The 21,063-nt window shown below is 38.8% G+C and overlaps 1 protein-coding gene across 2 annotated transcripts in view; it reads right to left on the bottom strand.

Annotated features, from left to right (window-relative positions):
• UBTF (upstream binding transcription factor) overlaps nucleotides 1-20,819 on the bottom strand; it is a gene marked incomplete at its 5' end in the record, with an annotated part of 198,277 nt that extends 177,458 nt beyond the window's left edge. For both annotated transcript variants that reach the window (XM_044055172.1, XM_044055173.1), the window contains 3 exon segments: nucleotides 3,353-3,463; nucleotides 4,541-4,661; nucleotides 20,755-20,819. In XM_044055172.1, the coding sequence (XP_043911107.1) occupies nucleotides 3,353-3,463; nucleotides 4,541-4,661; nucleotides 20,755-20,819 (297 nt within the window).
• Between the last annotated feature and the right edge of the window lie 244 nt (nucleotides 20,820-21,063).

The following is a 21,063-nucleotide window of genomic DNA, read 5'->3' as shown; positions in this document are numbered from 1 at the left end:
AAAACCAGTGTGCACAGCAATGCTTTCAAGGTCTTCCATTAATAAGTCAAGATGGGCTCCCTAATTAAAAAGGCTGGGATTCTGCTGCCCTACTAGTCATCTAGATAAATACAATTCTGAACAATGACACCAGCAAGAATGCTTCAGGGCAGGGATAAAAGCACAGCTTCAGCGTCAATCAGCTACCGCTGATAATATGAATGTATGACCTTGTACTGCACCCCTGGCAATGGCAGAGTTTGCATAGGGCGAACACGGGGACTTGCTGTACGGCAGTACGTCAGATATGCTTTCTCTACTTAAACAATGGAGAATGTTACACAAGAGACCAGTTATAGTGATAATACAAAGCTAGGGTAGAAAGCTTCCAGCAAAATCACTGCACTTTAAGTTGTGAGGATCTACTTTATTAGCCTGAATGACAGCAGTCTCACTGCTCAGTACCATCTGCTTATATTAGGGATCTGCTGTATGAGACAGCAAAGCTCATAAAATATGCCATTACAGCACCTTTCCAGGGGTGCTGCATTCCTCTGTACCACTAATAGCAGGGTTTACTCCCCACACCACCAAATCCAATATACTATTTTCTAGGTTGCACCAACTTAAAGGTAATATATTTAGAGACTGCAAGTATAGATTACAGTGTGCTCAAACTCAAACACATAAGCAAGAGGTCAACTGCAAGCAAGCAGGCCACAGATAATTAATACAGTGCAATCTATGCCATGTATTTTTTTGTATAATATTAGAATGGCACACAATGTGGTAAGAGATGGATCAAAACCAAACCCGGGACTGAGGTGGTAAACAAATAAAAATTGCTGAAAATAAGTGTGAACAAGGCTCAAGAATAAAAAGCAATACTATGGAAAGCTATAAACTGTTCCCAAGTTTGGATACATCATTCTTTGAATGCAGACTGAAGGGGTGATAGCACTGCAGAAACAGGAATTCCATGAAAGCCTGGGCAATGAGTCTCACATCCGCATTAGTTCAGTTTAAGGAGAAGATACTAGAACTGATCTTTATGACCTTCTGTGTTAAAGTGACAGACAGTAATCAGTACAGACCTACCATAGGCATGCAAGATCCAACTATCATGTGCATTTCTACAGTCAGCGCAAATCGCAGAGAGACACAGATTTCTGGCAGGTATGCCATCTGATTTCAGTTACGTTTGCAATACTACACCACATATGGAGCTAAAAGAGAATCTGAGGTAAGTAAATTATGAGATTTAGGAAGGCATCCTGGGTGGACAGCTAGAAGAACAGGAAAATTGAGGTGAGGGTCCTTTAAAAAGAGTGCCAGAGCAAAACTAATAAATTAAATACTTTGAGGGATACTTAGAACAGAAGGATAAATATAATGGCTAAAGGGAGTCCTGTCTACAAGTGTCAAAGACAATGATCTCAAAGCCACTGGACTCAAAGGCCTGAGCAAAAAAGGCTCTCAGATGTCAAAGCATTGTGGTAAAAATATGGTGCATCTAACATGCCACTGTTACATTTCAAGTGTCTTGTTCATCTTGGGTCTTGGGCTTTATTCTGAATGCTTACAATGGAAACCAATCCACAAAGAACATACACAACCCTGTAAAACTAACATATCTGCTCTGGAGTTCTCCTTCCCTCTGCAGCATCACAACAGGAATTACAACACCCTCTGCACTATTTTTAAATACAAAAATCAAGTTTGTATTTGAGGAGCTGTGTGTATGCTTCCTGTGACTGCATGCTCTTTTTAGAAGTAATGTTCTGAAATACATACAGATGGTGTGGGAGATGCTATAAGGACCTACAGTGTGTGTTTACCTTATTTGACTCCTAGTGTCATCTTTGAACTTGCACAGTGTTCATCTTATTTCACTCCTGACCTCAGCAAATATCCATTCTGCAACTATCTGCTACATCTCCTTTCAGCCTAACATCATTTACAACTACTCGGACATCTACATGCTTCAGTACCAACAGAAATCCACCTGCCTCTTTCCTGATCACATAATAATACATTTTTTTAAGGAAAGTCCTATGCTCAAGCTCCTACCCCCTTGCTTGCAAAAGTACTTCAAACTGTGTGCCTTCCCTCTAGTAAGGAATTAACAAGCTCTGTTCTCCTTGCAGTCCATTTTAAAACCTCAACATGGTGATATGACCTTCCCATATGAGCCTGAGGAGACTTTCCCTCAGCATATCAAAGCACAAGCCACAAGTAGTCAGTTCCACAGTTTAATCAACTACACTGTGATGCAAAAGCCCACCTAATGTCTAGCACAACAAGCAGCATGCTGGGATTACAGGAGTTCTGGAAAAAAGGCCCACTGCTGAGTGGCACAGAACATTCTACGCCTAGCACACCAAGGAGCATGCTGGGATTACAGAAGTTCTGGAACACAGGCCCACTGCTGAGTGGCACAGAACATTCTATGGTATGCCTAGCACACCAAGGAGCATGCTGGGATTACAGCAGTTATGGATCACAAGCCCACACCTTTGCAGCCTATGCCTAGTAAAACATGATGCTTGCTGTAACACACACACACACACACACACACACACACACACACACACACACACACACACACACACACACACACACACACACACACACACACAAGCGCACACACCACACAAGCTCACAGACAAGCTCACAAATGCACACACATGCACGCGTGCACACAAGTGTGCACACACAAGCGCACACGTGCACAAGTGCACACACAAGTGCACACAGAAGCGCACCCAAATGCAAGCACACAAGTGCATGCACGCACACATTCCATCTAACCACCCATCCATCTATCCATCCGTTTCTCTCCTTCTCACTGTCCCCCCCTCCCCATACTTACCTGTGAGTTTAGTTTGGTAAGATAAGGCCAACTAACACTCTGGGAAGTTAAATGTGATACTGACTTCAATTTTACCCAGTCATTAAAACACTTTACCTAAAACTGTTTGCTTCCTCTTTGTGGCCTGCCTGTCAGGTTTGACTCCATGTTCATGGTTTTCTTTACTCAAGTTCAACAACCAACTCAAGGGAAAACGGAGGACTACAATACCCACTCGCTTTTCAACAGTGCACACTATAACTGAAACTACATGAAAGTGTCACTGCTAGTCATATAATCACAGAGTGCCTGGCCTTGTGCTGTGGAAACAGCAGCTGGATAGCCTGTGGTGGAACACCTGTAGAAGAGGCAGGTAATTAGGTAATTACCATAAACACCAAAAAACATCTATACTCAGAGCAACACTGCAGCTTCATCTGTTCAGCAATGACTCCGTAACACTCCCCTTAAGCAAAGTTTACTTTTAGTAAAGCATTCCTATTACACAAAACTCCATCTCACTTCATATTGTTTCCGCTGCTCCAAGGCCTTGTTGATCCACTTCAGCCGTTTTTTGTCCGGCAGCTGTGACCACTGCTTTCCAAGTGCTTCTTTTATTTCCTTTGGAGTTGCCTGCAATGCAAAAAGAGAAGTACAACATGATAAATAAGTGATTTCCCACAGCCTAACACTGAAAAAAATAAGTGAATTTTTGACCAGAATCTTGTGATCAATACAACAGTGCAAACCAATACAACGATAGACAAAGTCAATGGGAAACGCAGCAATTTCTTCTAATGACACTACATCACCTCATACTCAGTGCATACACAATTAGCAAATGTTTACAAAGCCATGCCATTTTAGTGGTGAAATTTAAAGGTCTGAAATCTACATAAAATGTGATAAAACTTATTTATTGAAGTCAGAAGCAAAGCTTCTTCCAAACAACTTTCTCATTCTTAACAAAAGGATTGGGAGGACCTCTCGCTCTCTCTCTCTTTTAAGGATATTCAAACTAAACAAAGTGAAGTACCTAACTGAAAGAGAAAGTTATGTGACTGATGTTCACCAAATTTGTATTCCTAAAACATACACTTAACTCAGTAAATATGCAAGTAGACTAACTTTCTACCTATATGCCAACATGCCGTACTAGTACAAAGATTAATAACCTAATATGTGCAGTCACTACAATACAGTGCTATAGACAGGTAACAGACTACATTTCATGGATGTCCCCAATACCAAGACTGCAACACATCCCGGGGTGGTTCATACATTTAAAGTGTACAGCCATAATCTTGTGAAGACATGCACACAGAAAACAGAAGAAAATTGTGGGAGAAGTTTTTGGTTCAAAGAGGATTCATTTTTATGTACACTGGTCATACTTGAAAATAATACAAGGGATAATTGCTAAACCATAAAATAGTTACACCTCTGTGTGGTCTGACTACAAAAATACCAAGAAGAAAACTACAAAAGAATTCAGAACAAAAGGGAAAAAAAAAGGAAACTTTTTTTTTTCATGTGGATTTTTCAGTATGTTGATTTTTCAAAATGGTCAATGCTTGGGCATTTTGATGAATTCACAAATACGCCTATATAAAATATTACTCAATGTCTGTGAATTTTATCTTCATCAGTTAGCCTAACTGTTTCCAGGTCACATTACAAAGCACAAGCAAATGCACTCAATTTTCTTACATCTGGATGCATTTTCCAGTAGACTTTTCTCTCATGGTTGAACCAAAGCTGTTGTGGAGTCTTGGGTTTCTCTGGAACATCAGACTGTTTTGGGTTCTCCATCAAGTCAGGATGGTCTTCCCTAGAAATTAATGGAATAAATTTCACCTGTTAGGATTTAACAGTAAATAAAATACAACATGTAGCAATAGCTTTTCATATACAGAAGATCCCATGTCTTCTGCTCCAATGTCAACACCTTCAACTTTTCCTCTGGCCAGCTATCAGCCTCATTGGGGAATACCCAGGAAAGGGGAAATGAAAGAGTCTAGCTTATAAGGGAGGCTTGAAGGTTGACAGGCACACTTGCAAAAGTATATCATACATAGACACAAAAAAAAATTACAAAAAAAAATATATAAGAGGTACATGCGCACTGTCAGAATAAACTACGACACCCAGAAATCCCTGGGGCTGTTCTAACACTGCACATAACTGCATTTCTTTCAGATTACACTTTCTTAACTAATACATTCAGGCAAGATGAAGCCATTAACAGTTTTTAAGAAATAAGGCATATGCACTCACCATGTCATCTGATCTACATAGTGGATAGTACATGGAATTGTTTTTTCTGACATGCCTAGTTTAGAACAATTATGAAACTTCTCTAGTTCCTATGTTTTGGGGCAGGGGTAGAGCAACTGATTCCCAAATGCTGGTAGAAAATGCTGGGTCAGGATGGTGTAGTCAGCCGGTACACACAACACTTCAACTCTTGAGTACACACAACCAGAAATATACAAAAAGGACAGGAATATAAAACTACATAGGACTTCCAAGATGGTTGCACAATGAGTAACAGCTTAATTTCAGCTTTCAGTGTGAAAATAGAAACTCAGAAAAAAAGAGCCAGTAAACTCATATTTGGGTAAATTTCAGTTAACTGGCTAGTAAGTTCACTGCTTGGATGCAAAAAAAAAAAAAAAAAAAAAAAAGAAATTCAGACAACCTGAAAGAAAATAAATCACAAAAGGTGAGGAAAAAACACTGACTGGGAAGAATTCTGCAGCTGTTCAGCAAAAAGCAGTGCAAGCTCCAGCTATGGTGCAAGAAACTACTTCCAATAACCTAGAGGAAAAAATAAGTCAAACGTACTCAGAGCGGTTTAAAATAAATGAAACACTGAAGGAGTATATCAACTCAAATAGCAAAAGGCTGGAAAAAAATGGAAGAAGCTTTAAACAGATATTCAGATGAGGTGATAAAACTGCAAAAATCAGGTCGAAAAGAAGAAAAGGCTGGCTGAGTACGAGATGCTCAAGAAGAGATGTTTCAAAAAATAATAGAATTAGAGGACAGAACACAGAGAAAACCTGAGATTTCCTGCTGTACCAGAGAAGCTGGAAGGAACAGACTATATTAATTTTATGAAAGCAAATGAACTGTATTCCACAGCAGGAGTGAATTTTATGAAAGCAAATGGACTGGTATTCCACAGCAGGAGTTATTGAAAGAGCACATCATGTGTGTGCTCCAAACCTGGCTATAAGAAAGCAACCTATACCTTTAATAGTAAAGATGCAATCCTACCAGCAGAAAGAGTTGATTCTGACAAAGCTGTGGCAGAAGGACACAGTACTAAAAGTGGGAGACAGCAGAGTGTTTGTGGAAAATTATTACTCACTGTACACTAGGCAGAAGAGGAGGAAATGTATTCCACTAATCAGGGAATGTCAATAAGCAGGTGTGAGATTCAAGCTGCCTTACCCAGCTGTTTTCAGAATATTCTTTTCTAGAGGGACAAAATCATTTTTTGATGCAGGATATGCTAGGAAGGAAATGCAAAATTTTGACCAACAAGTGAGCTATCAAACAGGAGGAGATTCTGCTTCTTTTTTTCTGGTAATGAAGATGACAGAGACACTGTGCCACTGAAATAATTTCCAATGTTTCCTTTATTCAGGGATTACCCAAAATACACAAACATCCCAGTAATCCTCCAATGAGAACAGTCCTTGAACCAAATAAGGAATCAGATGCAAAAACCAGAGAATACAAGAAAAAGAAAAATGATCTGGTTCCACACAGCAGTGAAAATCAATATGTGCATGAACAATATTTAGTCTGTTTTTATTCCATTTTTAAAGATCTATATATTCTACAGATGTATTTTATCACACGGCTTTTAGCTATGATGCACATTTTATCTGATTTTTGATTGGAAGTTTCAGTGTTTAAAAATGTAACTGTTATTCTGTCTTTGTTGGTCTGATGAAGCGGATGTTATTCCGAGAAAGCGCTTACCTTACTACAATAAAGGACATATAGATGTTCACTGCAGTGTGGAACCAGATCATTTTTCTTTTTCTTGAATCCTCCAATGAGGCCTACTGTAGCAGTCCGTGGATGGTGCAATGAACCCTTATCCATTTTTGTAGAACATCACTTGAAATCTGTTAGTTAAGAATAGTAACATCCTTAAAGATACAAAGCACTTTTTATTGGATTTACACAAGCACATTAAAGATCACCCACCTACTAAGGGCTGTTTGATGGTTACCCTTGATGTGCAGTCACGTTTTACGGTGATTCCCAATTAGATTGGTATCCTGTTATTACAACAGTATCTATAGCAAGATGGAGAGTATGATGCTCAAACCATAGATCTCCTATGCTTTTTGAGGGAAATCACTCTAGAAAATATCATGTTTGAACATTCCACATATAGACAGCTGGATGGCATAGCTATGGGTACTTCTTGTGCCCATAGCTAGGCCAACCTAGTTATGGCTAAATGGGAACAACAGTTTGTTATGCTAGAAGCTTGGTCCAGGAATGTTGTTTTTTATCGGAGGTTCATGGACGACCTCTTCTTCTTTGGGAGGGAGGTGCATCCAAACTTGAGTTATTTCTGCAAGATATCAATAGCAGCACACAATTTCTAAAATTCACTGCTAAGAGCTCTAATAGATCCACTGAATTTCTGGATGTCTATATAAAGAGGAAAGATACAGGGGAATATCAAAGAGATCTACCGTAAGGAATGTTACAGGAACACTTATGTCCATAGACAGAGCATGCACCCTAAACATGTCTTTAAAAACGTTGTTAAGGGACAAGCACTAAGGACATCTAGCTTAATGGCAGATGACAGTATATTTTCTACAGAACTGCAATATCTAGAAAAGAGGTTTTTAGATAGGGGTTATAACAGAAGAGAAATTGAGCAAGTGACATGTAACATGACCACACTAAGAAGAAATAAAGGTCAACCGTACTTTTCAAATTCTTATGAAATAAGTGAAGAGAGAGTTAATAAACATAATCCCCTGCGGATTACAGTAACCTATGCAAATAATATTAAATTACTACAGGATATATTTTCTAAGAACTGGAACATACTTTGTTCAGATGATCGAGTTAGTAATATAGTGGGGGGGGGGGGACTCCAAAATATGCATATAAAAATAAGAAATCCTTGAAAAGACTCTTATGTGTTCCTAGGAATGGGTCTGTAAGTAGTACTTATATTACATCACAGATCCTGGGTACATTTCCCTGCAATTCATGCAACTACTGTCATTATATTGATAGGACGGGGACATTCAGGCATCCTGACACAGGTAAGACACTACACTTCAAGCTTTCAGCTGACTGCAATACCACCAATATAGTGTACTTGGCACACTGTACCCTTTGTTCCTCCTTTTATGTAGGAATGACCACACGCAGATTAAGGGACAGTGTCAGACAGCATGCATATGATATATACAGAAAGGCAGACACTAATGCCCTAGCTAGGCATACTATGGATATGGAAGCATCACACACCTTTAAGTTCATTGTGATGGAGAAAGTCTGGATAGATTAATAGAAGGGCAATCAGGAACAGAGTTGAGACAAAGGAACTAGAATGGATTAATCAGGATATGTGCTAATATGGGTAAAGGTTTAAATGACAAAATCAGCATTAAACCGGTTTTGCTGAATAAACCATTAATTACATAGTTAACTGTTTATATATTATGTTTTTAAACCATGTTTTTCAACTAAGTGAAGTTATATAATGTGCTTTTCATTCAATTTGTTGAATAGGTTTTAGTTGTAAATGTCTTTATGCATGAAAGAGTTAATATGCACTAGTGAAGTGATTACATTACGATTGGTTGGAGCTTTGTATAAGAAATGGGGAAATGATGTATTGTACTGTCTGATGAAGCAGCTCACCTTTTTACTTGGATTAAATTGTTTGATGTTTTTTATCAGCTGTGGTTCTGGTATTTCCTATTCTTTTCATTTTGTGCTGTTGTTGTGTTGGGAGACCAGTTTACCTAAACCACTTTACTTTTCTGCAGTAATTTCCAATGTTTCCACAGAAAATGCCAGAGACAGAAAAAAACACAAGAGCTGACTATAAGAAATGGGAGTACACTGGAAATGAAGCAGAGACTGGATTTAGGAAATGGAGAACAGGAATATAGGGAATTTAACAAATATATGTTCGATTCTCGGCTGGGCTTGGGAGTGCCTTCTGTGTGGAGTCTGCATGTCCTCCCCTTGGTTGGGTAGCGTTCGAAAGACATGCGTGCGTAAATGGGCATGCCTTTGCTGAAGGTTGAGCGTCGAGCTGGCACCTCGACGTTTCGTAAAAATCTACTGCCAATCATTAGCGGACCGGAGTTCCGCTGTGGCGACCCCTTACCAGGAAAAGCCGAAAGGTAAACAACAACAACATGTGGAATTACAAAGCATTAAATAATATTTGTGAAGCATGACAGAACAAGAAAATGTGGAAATGTTGGACTTTTGACTTTCTTAAACTTGTAGGGGACCCTAAAGCATATGTTCTAATGCATGCCATTAGCATTTGGAAGAACATTTAGGAGAGGGGAAGGGGAAGGAAAGAATGAACTAAGTAAAACAAAATTTTGCTCTTAATAGCAGTTATTTTTATAATGCATGATATAATCGGTATGCTCTAAAGTAAAGTTTTCCGAGTTACTTTCTGGAGTGTAACAGGGATGCTAAAGTAAAAAGATGCCCATTATTTTTTCCTTCTTTCTTTCTCCTTCGGTTTTAAGAAATGCAGGCAAAGCAACATAAAAAAAAAAGAAAAGTCTGGTCAAAAGAGCAGGACACAAGAAAAACATTTTTTCCTCACTCTTGCATAGTAGAGTGACTGGATTAACACCCAGGGCTTAATCTAGTAAGTTTTAAGAGAAAGCAAATAAAAAATATAAGTTTTCTTCTAGTAAATGAGTGCTTGTAGAAGCAACTCTGTATCTGGTTCTCATGTCTCCACGGAGACAATCTGATAAAGTGCAATATTTCTCTCTCTCATTGTTTTCTTTCAGTGACTATGAGATAATGTTTTATGACAGCATTCTAGTGTTTTCCCAATCTGGAAGAGTAATAAAGATAAGACAAAAAAAAAAGATAAAGACCTAAAATTCGACTCCCACATCCTCTCAGCAATCAAAAAAACCCACCAGAAAATCGGCCTCCTCTACAGACACAACTACTACCTTATTCCATCTTCCCGTCATACCCTTGCATCTACCTTCCTTCTCCCCTCTCTCTTGTACGGTGCTCCCCTATTCTCCAACCTACAACTCGGACTCCGTGCTAAACTTGAGGCCTGTTACAACAAAATCTGCAAATTTGCAACCAATTCTAAGAACTCATCCCATCACTTTCACTCCCTACACACCCTAAACTGGCTAGAACTCCACAACCACCTAAAGTACCTACAACTTACAACAGCCCACAAACTCATCTTTAAACCAGCAGAATGCCCCTCTCTTGCTAAATCTCCAACACCCTACACACCTACCCGTACCCTGAGATCCACAGGCCAAAACCTCCTGCATGTACACAAACCCATCCACCCAACTGGTAAACTACTACTATCCCACACTATAGCCAAACTATGGAACAATCTCCCCACACCACTACGTAATATACCTAACCACAACAATTTCAAATCCATGCTTCTCTTCCATCTCTCCTCCAAATGGGAATGCCCTTCACATGCTCCCACCTAAAACTCCCACACTACTAACTCCACACCTAAATCATCATTTCTTTGCCTACTTTAACTTAATTCAGAGATCTTACTCAGAACACCTTTTTATAAATCTTTTGCATGCATGCCTCTGGCCTACCTTACTCATATTCTCAAACTTTCATTGTTTGTTTTTCTTATCCATTGTACCCATAATATTGTTTTCCTCTGTAATATTGTTACTTTGTCTCTATTCGTATGTAGTTGTATGTCTGTTTGGGGCTTTTCCCCTCAGGTCTCCACTGAAAAAGGATAATTCTAACCCAGCTGGACCAACCCGGTTAACAAATGCAAATAAATAATAAATAAATAAATAAGACAAAACCAGACAGCACTTAGAAACACAGGCTATACCATGCGTCTAAGCATGGATAACCTTCCTTTTAACTAATCCAAGTCTGTGAGTGTGGCTGTTAGTCTGGGACAACTTCAATATTTGAATAAGTACATAAGTTTTCTGTATTAGTATTAAGTTAATAAGTATGTTTTAGGAATGTAAATGGGGTGTATTTTTGTTTGAGGGCTTTCAAAAAAGCAAAAAATATTGTAATATCTGACAGGCTCAAACGGATAGGACAAGAAACTGTATAAGAAAATTAACCTGCCAAGCATTAGTTTATGCCTGCATCACAAAAGATGGAACTAGACACTTGACAAAAAAAGCTTTTACTCATAAAAAGTGAGAATAACAACCTTTAACATAATGACTACTTTTGATGTTATCTTTAAATGTAAATGTTCTCACAGATATATACAAAAAAGAAAAAGTAGTGAACTATATTAAAAATGTAAAGTGGAAATAGCTGTGTTACAGGAGACTCATTTAGAAAGAACTGAATACGTGAATTTGATAAAGAAAGGTTTTCAGGGCGGTTATTCAATGGAATACCTCGAACAAAGGAAAAGAGAAGTACTTATATTAACTGCAAGAGGAGCTCCAGTAGTGATAGAAGCGGGGGGGGGGGAGTTAATAATAATGGTAGATTTGTAGTACTAAGGGGCTACTGGCAAGGGAGGAGGATTAAATTGGCACGTATTTATAGTCTACCCAAAACTGCTGTAATGGAGCTTAAGAAAATTCTGGGAGAAATAAGCAGCTTTCAGGATGGAATATTACTTACAGGTGGGGAGTGGAACTTGCAACACTGAAGATGTATCTGGGGGCTCAGAAGGGAAAATACAACAAAGGAGGACAGATTTTTGAAAAAAGACTATGAAAAGATTTAGCATGGAAGATGTGAATTCAGTAGTAGGAGTTCATAGTGAATTTACAGATTCCTCAAGAGACAAAAACAGGGCTAGACTAGACAGAAGTTACATTTTACAGGAACATGTGCATTTAATTGAAAGTTTTGATATGCATCCAATAACTATTTCAGACCATGTGCCAATAATAACTAATTTAAAAATGCAGGGTGATGAAATAAAAATGAGACACTGGTGCTATACCATTTATATGTTGAAAAGAGGGATTTAAGGAATGGGTAGTACAAATTATTCAAGACTTATCAGACAAATTAGAAATTTCTTCTGAAAATATAGCTAGGGAGTGGGATACAAATAAAGTAGAGTTTAAAAACAGAGAGGAAATAAAGAGAGAAACACATGGTTAAAAAGTAACAAAAATTACTTAGAGGGACTGACAAAGGTTAAAGTACTGCGGATTGGGGGGAACATCACATAACAAGAGGAGCAACTGCAGAATGCTAAACAAAAAATAAGAGATTACCTTGGCAATACACAAGTTGAGAAAGATTGCTGTTAAGCAACTGTTTTTTTGATCACTCCAAAGCACAAAAATTTTTAGCACAGCATCTCAGGCAACAAGACAGTAGAAAGGGCTGTCACTAAGTTTACGGAGTCTATAACAAGGAAATAACAAGAGATCCTGCAGAGGTACTAAAATATTTCAGAAATTTTATGAAAGTCTGTATAAAGCAGAGAAATATGGAAATCAAGAAAAGGTACAATGGAAATGTTTATGGAAGAATTAAACATGCCAAGGTTAGAGGTAGACCAGGCTCAATTACTATCAGTTAAGACAGGAGGAGATGACATAAAAATGGCGATGTGTAACCAATCCACAGGAAAGTCCCCAGGGACAGATGGTATTCCTGTGGAAGTTTGGATGGAAAAAAAAACTGAAAGATCTGGATGGTTTTGTTTAACAGTTGTTTAAGAAGAGGAGAAGAACCAACATCCTGGAAGAAAGCTGTGGTGGCTGTAATACCTAAACAGGGTAAAGACCTATCCAGTCCAGCTTCATTTCATACAGGCTCATTTTAATCCTAAGCCATGATTATAGTGTTTATGTCAATAATGCCTAAAAGAATGGTAAACGTGATGCCAAAATTGATAGTTACAGATCAGTGTGATTTTGTGGAGGGAAGGCAAACATTTGACATTAACCGAACATTGACTACCCAGAGGGAAGCAGAATATAAGAAAATTCCACTGTCATTGCTGGGTCTTGATGCAGAGAAAGCATTTGACAGAATAAGCTGTGGGTTTATGAAAAGAGCAATGGAAGTCGTTATATTTAGAATCACTAGCAAAGAAAATAAGGGACTCAGAAATTCAGTTGGTTTGGTAGTCAAGAAAAGTTGGCTGTATTTGCAAATCAAATAAAATCATAAAATGAAAATTCAGTGGTGTGGAACATTTTCAAATTCAATTTTTTTTGAGGATCTAACATTAATAAAGTTAAAACAAAGGCAACAGCTATAAATTATGTACCTACACTAAATGGTCCATATTCAAATATATGTCCAATATCCATATTTATGGGGAAATGATAAACTGAAGTACTTAGGAGTATGGATTAAAAAGGATTCTGGTGTGATAGCTAAGGACATGTAAGGAGAGACTAAACAAAAGACAATGCATATACTGAGAAAATGGAAGCTCTGTTTTATAGATATGGATAGCAAGATATAAGCAGTTAAAATGTTTTTAGTCCCTTTAGTTTTATACACAGGTCAGGCATATTTTTTTTGAAACAGAGGAGAAACTGTGGAATAGATTGCCCATACATGTCAAGCAGAGTGCCTCTTTGGCCCTCTTCAAAAGGAACCTTGACGAATGGATGGGAGAAAGGAAATTCACCCTGGGGATCACGTCAGTCGCCCTGCTAGACAGGGGTCCAGGGAAGTAAATAGTGTGGGAAGAAATAGCCAGAGAATTGTTATGGCTAAGCTTCTATAGGCCCTAGGGCTGATAGCCTAGTACCAACCTATGAACCTAGCAATTAATAAAGAGCTGAAGGATTTTATCTGGGAGGGGAAGACGGCAAGAGTCAAGTGGGAAAAGCTGATTCTTCCAATAGGAAAAGGCGGTTTGGGATTACCCAATTTGAAGGGGTATTTGAGAACTTCACAGTTAAAGCTCCTATACATAGTACAAGCAGAAACCTACAACTCAAAGTGGAAAGGGATGATGACAAAACGGGGGAAGCTCAAGAAACAAAGAGGGACTAGGATTTTGGATGCAGATCCTCAACTGAATAACAATAACCATACAGACTATTATATTCATAATGTATTCTAAGAACTACGCCAACACAGGAATGGAGCGAGGAGATTCTGCCAATAGGGATGACTGCAATTAAGGATAAATACAATAGGCAAGAAGGGACTGGAATTTATTGGAGAAGGTTGGATTAAGAACCAAGGTACTGGGAGCAAATAGAGAGGGGGAGGGTAATAGAATGGGAAGAGGCCAAAATGTATTTGGACTCCAGTCTACAGATAGCCTTCCCCATCAAAGATTGATAACAGAGTACAAGCAAAGAGAAAGAAATAGGAGGATCCTAAGCAAAAGACCAGCAATGGCAGAGTTTTTAGTAGAATCTAGAACAGAAGCTGCTGTTAAAAAAGGTCCACTTCCAGACATGCATCATTTTACCTGTACTTACCTTTTTGCATAAGGCTTACGTGTGCTACATCATGTCTGTTCACTACACATATCATAGCCTGGCTAGCTGACTGGAACAATAGGAGCTATAGTTCTAACTCCCCTTCCATATTTTTAAGGACAAGGAACAGGCTATATATCAGACGCCCCTTTTCCTGGATTCTACATTTTTCCTGCATAAAGCAAGACTCCATGCAAGCTACCAAACCCATTAGTAAAATGTCCAGCATCACAACTTACAACAGGCACTACTGCAGGGAAGCAGAGTACATAGGAAGACCAGAGAAAACTATCCCTCTCCATCTAAAGTAATTGTAACAAAGGTGTGAAATGAAATAGAGGGTCCCTGCAGCATAGCGGCTGTACTTCACTGCCCACTGCAACATCTTCATCCTGAGGGATGTGAATGCCACTGTGCGGGGTAATGACTGCCATGAGGACCAAGAAAAAAAATGGAATGTCCAAGTCTAGATCCTCTTCTGTGATCTCATCTAAGTAGTCAATACAAAACACATCATTGGCCCTCCCTGTAAACAGAAAGGGTCAACAGTGGAGTGCAACTCTGCACCAATTAAGAGAATCATTTCTTTAAGACAAATAAAAATTAAAAGAAACACCAACAAAATTTCTCCAGGACTGTATGTAAAAGGCAACTGAATTGTTTCTATAAACACGCGATATCATACACTTAAAGGAAATTGCTCTGGGACAGACATTAAAAGAATAATCATTTTTAAATTACATTTTCTGCAGACATTTTGTTTCTTCCCTAGTGTTACTTTCTTAATATGAAAAACAAACACAGTTGCATAGAAGGCAACTTTACAATCTTAAGTATTTAAACAAAGTATAATATTTGCTTTTTTGCCACAGCCTATTAATACAGGCAAGAAAAACAGTATTATTACTGACTATCAAGAGACATATATGCCAGCACCTGTCCAAATGTTGGATTTCCTTTATGAATTAATGCTGAAGTCAGATAAGTCCTGAAAAAATGTCAATGAGTTTCTTGCCAATTTCACTATCTTAGTACATCTTCCCCAACTGTAATTTTACTTCTGCTGAAGTGGTGTTAAATCCACTTTTTTTTTAAATCATTCTCGGTCTACAAGAAAGGGCAGTTTATCCTTCTCCCATCTTCCCATAACCCAAACTTTACTAGGCATTCATCTTACATGGACTACCACAGCACCTTTACCCATACCTTTTCTATTTAATTATCTTGTAATGTCATTCACTTTCTACAAGGAAGTGCATTTTGCTGTGTTAACAGATTCTGACATTTCAGAACATTGTTTTTACTGTACTATTTGCTACTTACAGAAATGCTCCAGCTGTCTCTGGTGTAACTTCACTTTAAAGGACATTACCAGGCAGTACACGGGAACACTGCATACTACTGTACTGTAAATGTTACTGAATGTATACATGCTATTAATTACTATTTCATTATTTACAATATGTTTCTGTATTAATAATGACTATCTATGCATCATTTGCATTTGTTTTCCTCAAATTATTGCTCTAAATCAGCTCTGCACATTTACTGTAAATGTGAGGCAGTATGAAATCTGATGTCTCCTCTGGACAGTGTACAAAAATGGGTCTTTGTGGATTGATCCACTATCCTGGTTATCAAACATTATTTGTTAACTTCTGTATCTTAGTTGCAGTCAGACTGACTTCTGAACCAGGCCACATCAACTTTACTTTTCCTTATTCAAGTACACCACCCCTGCTAGGACTGTAGTCTATGCTTGTGGAGGGGCTTCCATGCCCAGTCATACTCTGGGCAAGGTTGTCTGGAGCTTTGTGTTCTTGGTACAGATACTCTTGACAAACCACTGTAGGCAAAAAGGTCATGAAGGTTTACTTTAAGAAACAAAGAACAAATCACTGGATAAAGATACCTGGACCTACTCCTGGGGCTACCCTGTGAGGAGAGGGGGAAGAGTTTATCAGCAAACACCTGGTGGCTAGCTGACCCATATAATCTGGCTGGACTCAGCCCAAAACAATCTGCATCAAGCCACTGTGTAGTCTCAACATCTATGAGGTGAAGGATGGGAGGATGCAGGGTTTGATGCAAGCTGAGTGGAACACAGTAGCGGAAAATGAAGCACAGAACAGATCCTGCAAGTGTAAAACAGGGTCAGAGTGTCTTCTTGTCGCTGGGGATAAAGACAGAGCTTATGTGGTACACTAAATAGTACCAAGTAGACAGACTTGGTCATATCTCTATATATGGTGGTATTTTTCAAACCAGAGTGCTCATTCAGTAGTGGTTTCTCTTCTACTCTTGAACTGCCCCCTCAGAAAAGGTGCTGGCCATAAATAAGAGCATTCACAATCCCCACCCCCATTCCTCATCCAGATGCTGTACAATTGATAGTGTAGATTACAGGCTTGCATTAAAGTAACTTAAAGCTGCAGGAAGAAAATGGTCAGATTCTGCATATGCATGTAACATGCATTTGGAGTATAACATCTTGGAAACCATTGGGGTGGTGCTTGACAGGGTACCACCTACTGATTCCACAGTCCTGCTCATGGGTGTGGTGCTTGACAGGGTGCCACCTACTGATTCCACAGTCCTGACCATAGGTGCATTTCATCACAGGGTACAATCTACTGGGAAACTTCAATTATCATTTGTAAAATGATGGACACACCTGGAGGGCACTACAGAAGGAAAAAAAAAACAGAATATAAATGCTATACATATATGGAAATGAAAAAATGCAAAGTAAAACTAAACCTGCATTCCCTAATGAGAAAACCAATGTCTGAATGATATAAACTGGCACCGATTACTTATTTTGGCTCATCATCCATCTGTTTAAATACTTCCATTATACAACATAAATTCTATGAAAAGTGAAAAGTTTACCAACTTTGCACCCATCTATAAGAAGGGGCACAGAACAAGACCATTGAATTATTGCCTATCATTTTATTACTTGCTTTGTCAAATATTCTTAAACAAATGTTATATGAATACCTGGAACAAAATAGCCTTATAAAAATATCTAAGATAATGTATTGCGTTACATACTAAAGCAAACTGATTTGTTTCCATTAACTGATACCTACACAGGGTCAACAAAGAATCCGATAACCATGACCCTATTTACATAGTAATCTATAGCATTAGGTGGACTAGATAACTTAGATAAATCATTCTGTGTGCTGGATATGCTCTCTTGGGGCCCAGAATTGTCTCTGGTATCATAAGGATCCAAAGCAGGACATTTTTATACTATGAATAGTTCAGAATTAGATAAATACACACCAGAAATAATAATGTATGTTGATAAGTTGGTGGTACGGCGTACAAAAAAATAAATAGACTTTACTATCAGATTTAAAGAACTGGTGATAGCTTGCAGATATGGCATTAACAAAGTAGTTTTAGTTGCGCTGGTGAGAAAGTTTTTGGTATGTAAAGTACCCCTATTTTTTATCAGTTTTCTTATGCAGTTTTGTATATGGAGGTCGAATGTAAGATTATCATCCACTATCACCCCTAATAGTTTGCTACGAGAAGTGACTTCAATGGTTGTATTCCAACAAAGAAGACGTTACATTTTGTTTTTTCACGACAGAGGGATTTGGGGGGGGGGGGGTAAGTAGCTTGGTCTCTTTTGGGTTGAGCATGAGTTGTGAGTTACGAAGTCATGTTTCAGTGGCTGCTAAAGCTTCCTGAGTAATTTTCTGGAGTTGTATCATGTTGTCAGATGTGCAAATGAGCGTGGAATCACCTGCATATTTTAGCTGGGTGGCTTGTTGTGTGGAAGTATAGATGGTGTTGAACAAAATGTTAAAGAGGAGGAGACCAAAGGACAGAGCTTTGTCTTACACCGGTGGTGACTGGGAGGTAAGGAGAGTGTGTGCAGTGCCATTTCACTGACTGACACCTACTGGACAAGTAGCTTTTGAACCACAGAAGGGTGGGCTGAGTGAGACCTAATGAGGACATCTGAAGTACAAAGCTGCTATGACAACTGTGTCGAAAGTTTTAGACAAGTCTAGAAATAAGAAGAGACTAGTTTGCCATCATTTCTTTCCCGGTCAACAAATGTTAAATAAATAAATAAAATAAAAAATTTCTAGCTTTATTGACAGTATCCATATAGTTTATAATGGTAGTGCTAGTACTATGGGAAGGAGAGAAGCCATGTTGTGTAGGGGGTTAGGAGTTCTTCCTCCAGGAGACAGTCTAGCAAATGGCCTGTGAAAACATTTTTCAAGTTCTTTGCTGAGGGGAGATAAGATTGCTATATGACTAAAGTTATCAACGTCTGTTGAATTTCCTCCTTTGTGCAGAGGGATTATGTGTGACTTTTTCCAGAGACAGGCTTGGGTTCTTGGATTGACCTACTGATAAGGATTGAGACAGGATAGGTAACGCTATTAGCTGCTATTTTTAGGTACTCGCTTAGATGGTCATCAGCTGAAGAACAGCACTGTTTATGTTTAAGAGTAGTTTTATATAGGATATTGGCACCAGTTTCAATAAAAGTGGATGTGATGATATATGGCTTTTGGGCAGGGCTGGGATTAGATGCTGAGGAATCCTTGGTTAGACATGCTATACTATCTATAAAATAACAGTTAAACTGTACTGCAGTTTCAAATGGTGGGTTATCGGGGGGGGGGGGTTGAATTTTTGACTACGATATAAGATTTCTTTCATGGATGTCTAGAATTTTTTAGGGTTGTGCTAAGTATACGAGTCACATATTTAGATACAGCTGAGCAGCACACTGGTGGGTAAAAAGTACATCCCCTACTCCCTTGTTCAGTCAATCTGAATTCATTAAGGGACTCACTCTAATATAAAAATACCAGCACCAACACTCGTACACTCCTCTCTATGGGTATGGGCATCTCAAACTCCTCTCATTAACACACGAGCTTGGGGGGGGGGGTCAACCTCTTATAACTTGAGAGGGATAGCTTACAACTCTCAAGAAACGTGAAGCAATCGTGAACAGATCTTAAAGGTGAGGATTTGAGAGATGATGCAATTCTTGACTATCAACCTTCCTCCTATCAATCCAGCACGAGCCTGAGAGTGCATGAAGGACATTCTTTCTTGTCCATGCCACAGCCACCCTCCAGAATGGTCATCTTTTGGGTGGCGAAGAAAGCCTTGAATTTTCTCTCATTGTATACTTCCGATGTCTAAACTGAAGTTCTAACAATTGCAACAATGGTTCACACTGTGTATTCTCCCAGAGAGTATGAACAGTGTTGCCACTGCAGGTTCTCACATGCGATATATCATTTGCAGGAACACTTTCAAACTTTGAGATTCAAAAACAATGTATTCATTTTTCAGTTACACGTGTTATGAAAGAGAACCAAACTGCTCAAGCAGCAGAAAAGAACTTAGGAATGCAAGAGATGAACATTCCCAACTGCCCTGGTGAGCAACGCCATAATGTGTCCAAGCAAAAGGGCTTGAGGAATCTGAGGGAAGGGGATGAGCATACCATCTTATCTAAGTGAGTAATGTTATGAAGTGACCAGTCAGGGGGATAGAGAAAATTTCAGAAATGTTCCAATCTGAGGCCGTCAGAAGAGAAAATACCAACAGCTGGGAGGGGGTACTTCAAAGTCAGACTGGGAAATTAATTTATTTTAAATAGCAGCTACAATACAAGAACACTAGTAAAGCACACATTTTTACATAACTCAACTTTAGCTGAAGTTTTTATTTAAAGTGTCAATAAAGGTTGGAGGGCCAGGTGATAGATGGTTACATGTCAGCCCTTTAGAAAGGCAACACAAAAGAAAAAAATCAACTTGGAAACAGCTTAACATAACAAAACCTGGGACAGCTGCGGTGATGCAGCAGTTAGCGTTGTCGCCTCACAGCAAGAGGCTCTCCGGTTCGATCTTCAGCTGGGGTGTCTTCTGTGCGGAATCTGCATGTCCTCCCTGTGGTCATGTGGGTTTCCTCCCACATCCCAAAAGACATGTTGCAAGTGGATTGGACATGCTGCAATTGGCCCTAGACGTGAGTGCGTACATGTGTGTGCCTTCTATGGAAGGTTGGGTGCCGGGCTGGCAACTCGGCACCGTAAAAACTCCACTGCCAATCATCAGCGGACAAGGTGATCCGCTGTGGCGACCCCTAACTGGGAAAAGCCGAGAGAGAACCAAACCTGTAAAAAATGTAGAAGGCTCTCCCATCAAAGTACCATACACATTTTTATATATAGGAAAGGTAAAAGAAAAAAAATACCTGAATTTTGCTAAATTGTGTTCAAATTCCATTTTTTCTCTCTGAAACTCTTGAATATACTTCATCTATGAAGAATTAAAGCAATAAAAGAAAAAAAGAAATAAACAATTTTACTCATCAGATTTTAGTATCATATCTTAAAAGTAAACATTTTTAAGCAAGACTCTAAAATAAAGATGAGAAGCCATTTCTGCAACACTAACAGAGAACATCATCATCAAATGTTAAGTCATCACATTAAAGAGAGTATCTGAACATACTTATATATGTACTTTTCCGGGGGGTACAGAGTTTCACAAAGGCAAGAGT

Source organism: Protopterus annectens, chromosome 13.part0, assembly GCF_019279795.1.
Source record: "Protopterus annectens isolate FY-2018-M chromosome 13.part0, PAN1.0, whole genome shotgun sequence".
Taxonomy (NCBI): Eukaryota; Metazoa; Chordata; order Ceratodontiformes; family Protopteridae; genus Protopterus; species Protopterus annectens.
The sequence above is the reverse complement of the archived record's forward strand: the minus strand, read 5'-3'. Positions and strand labels throughout refer to the sequence as shown.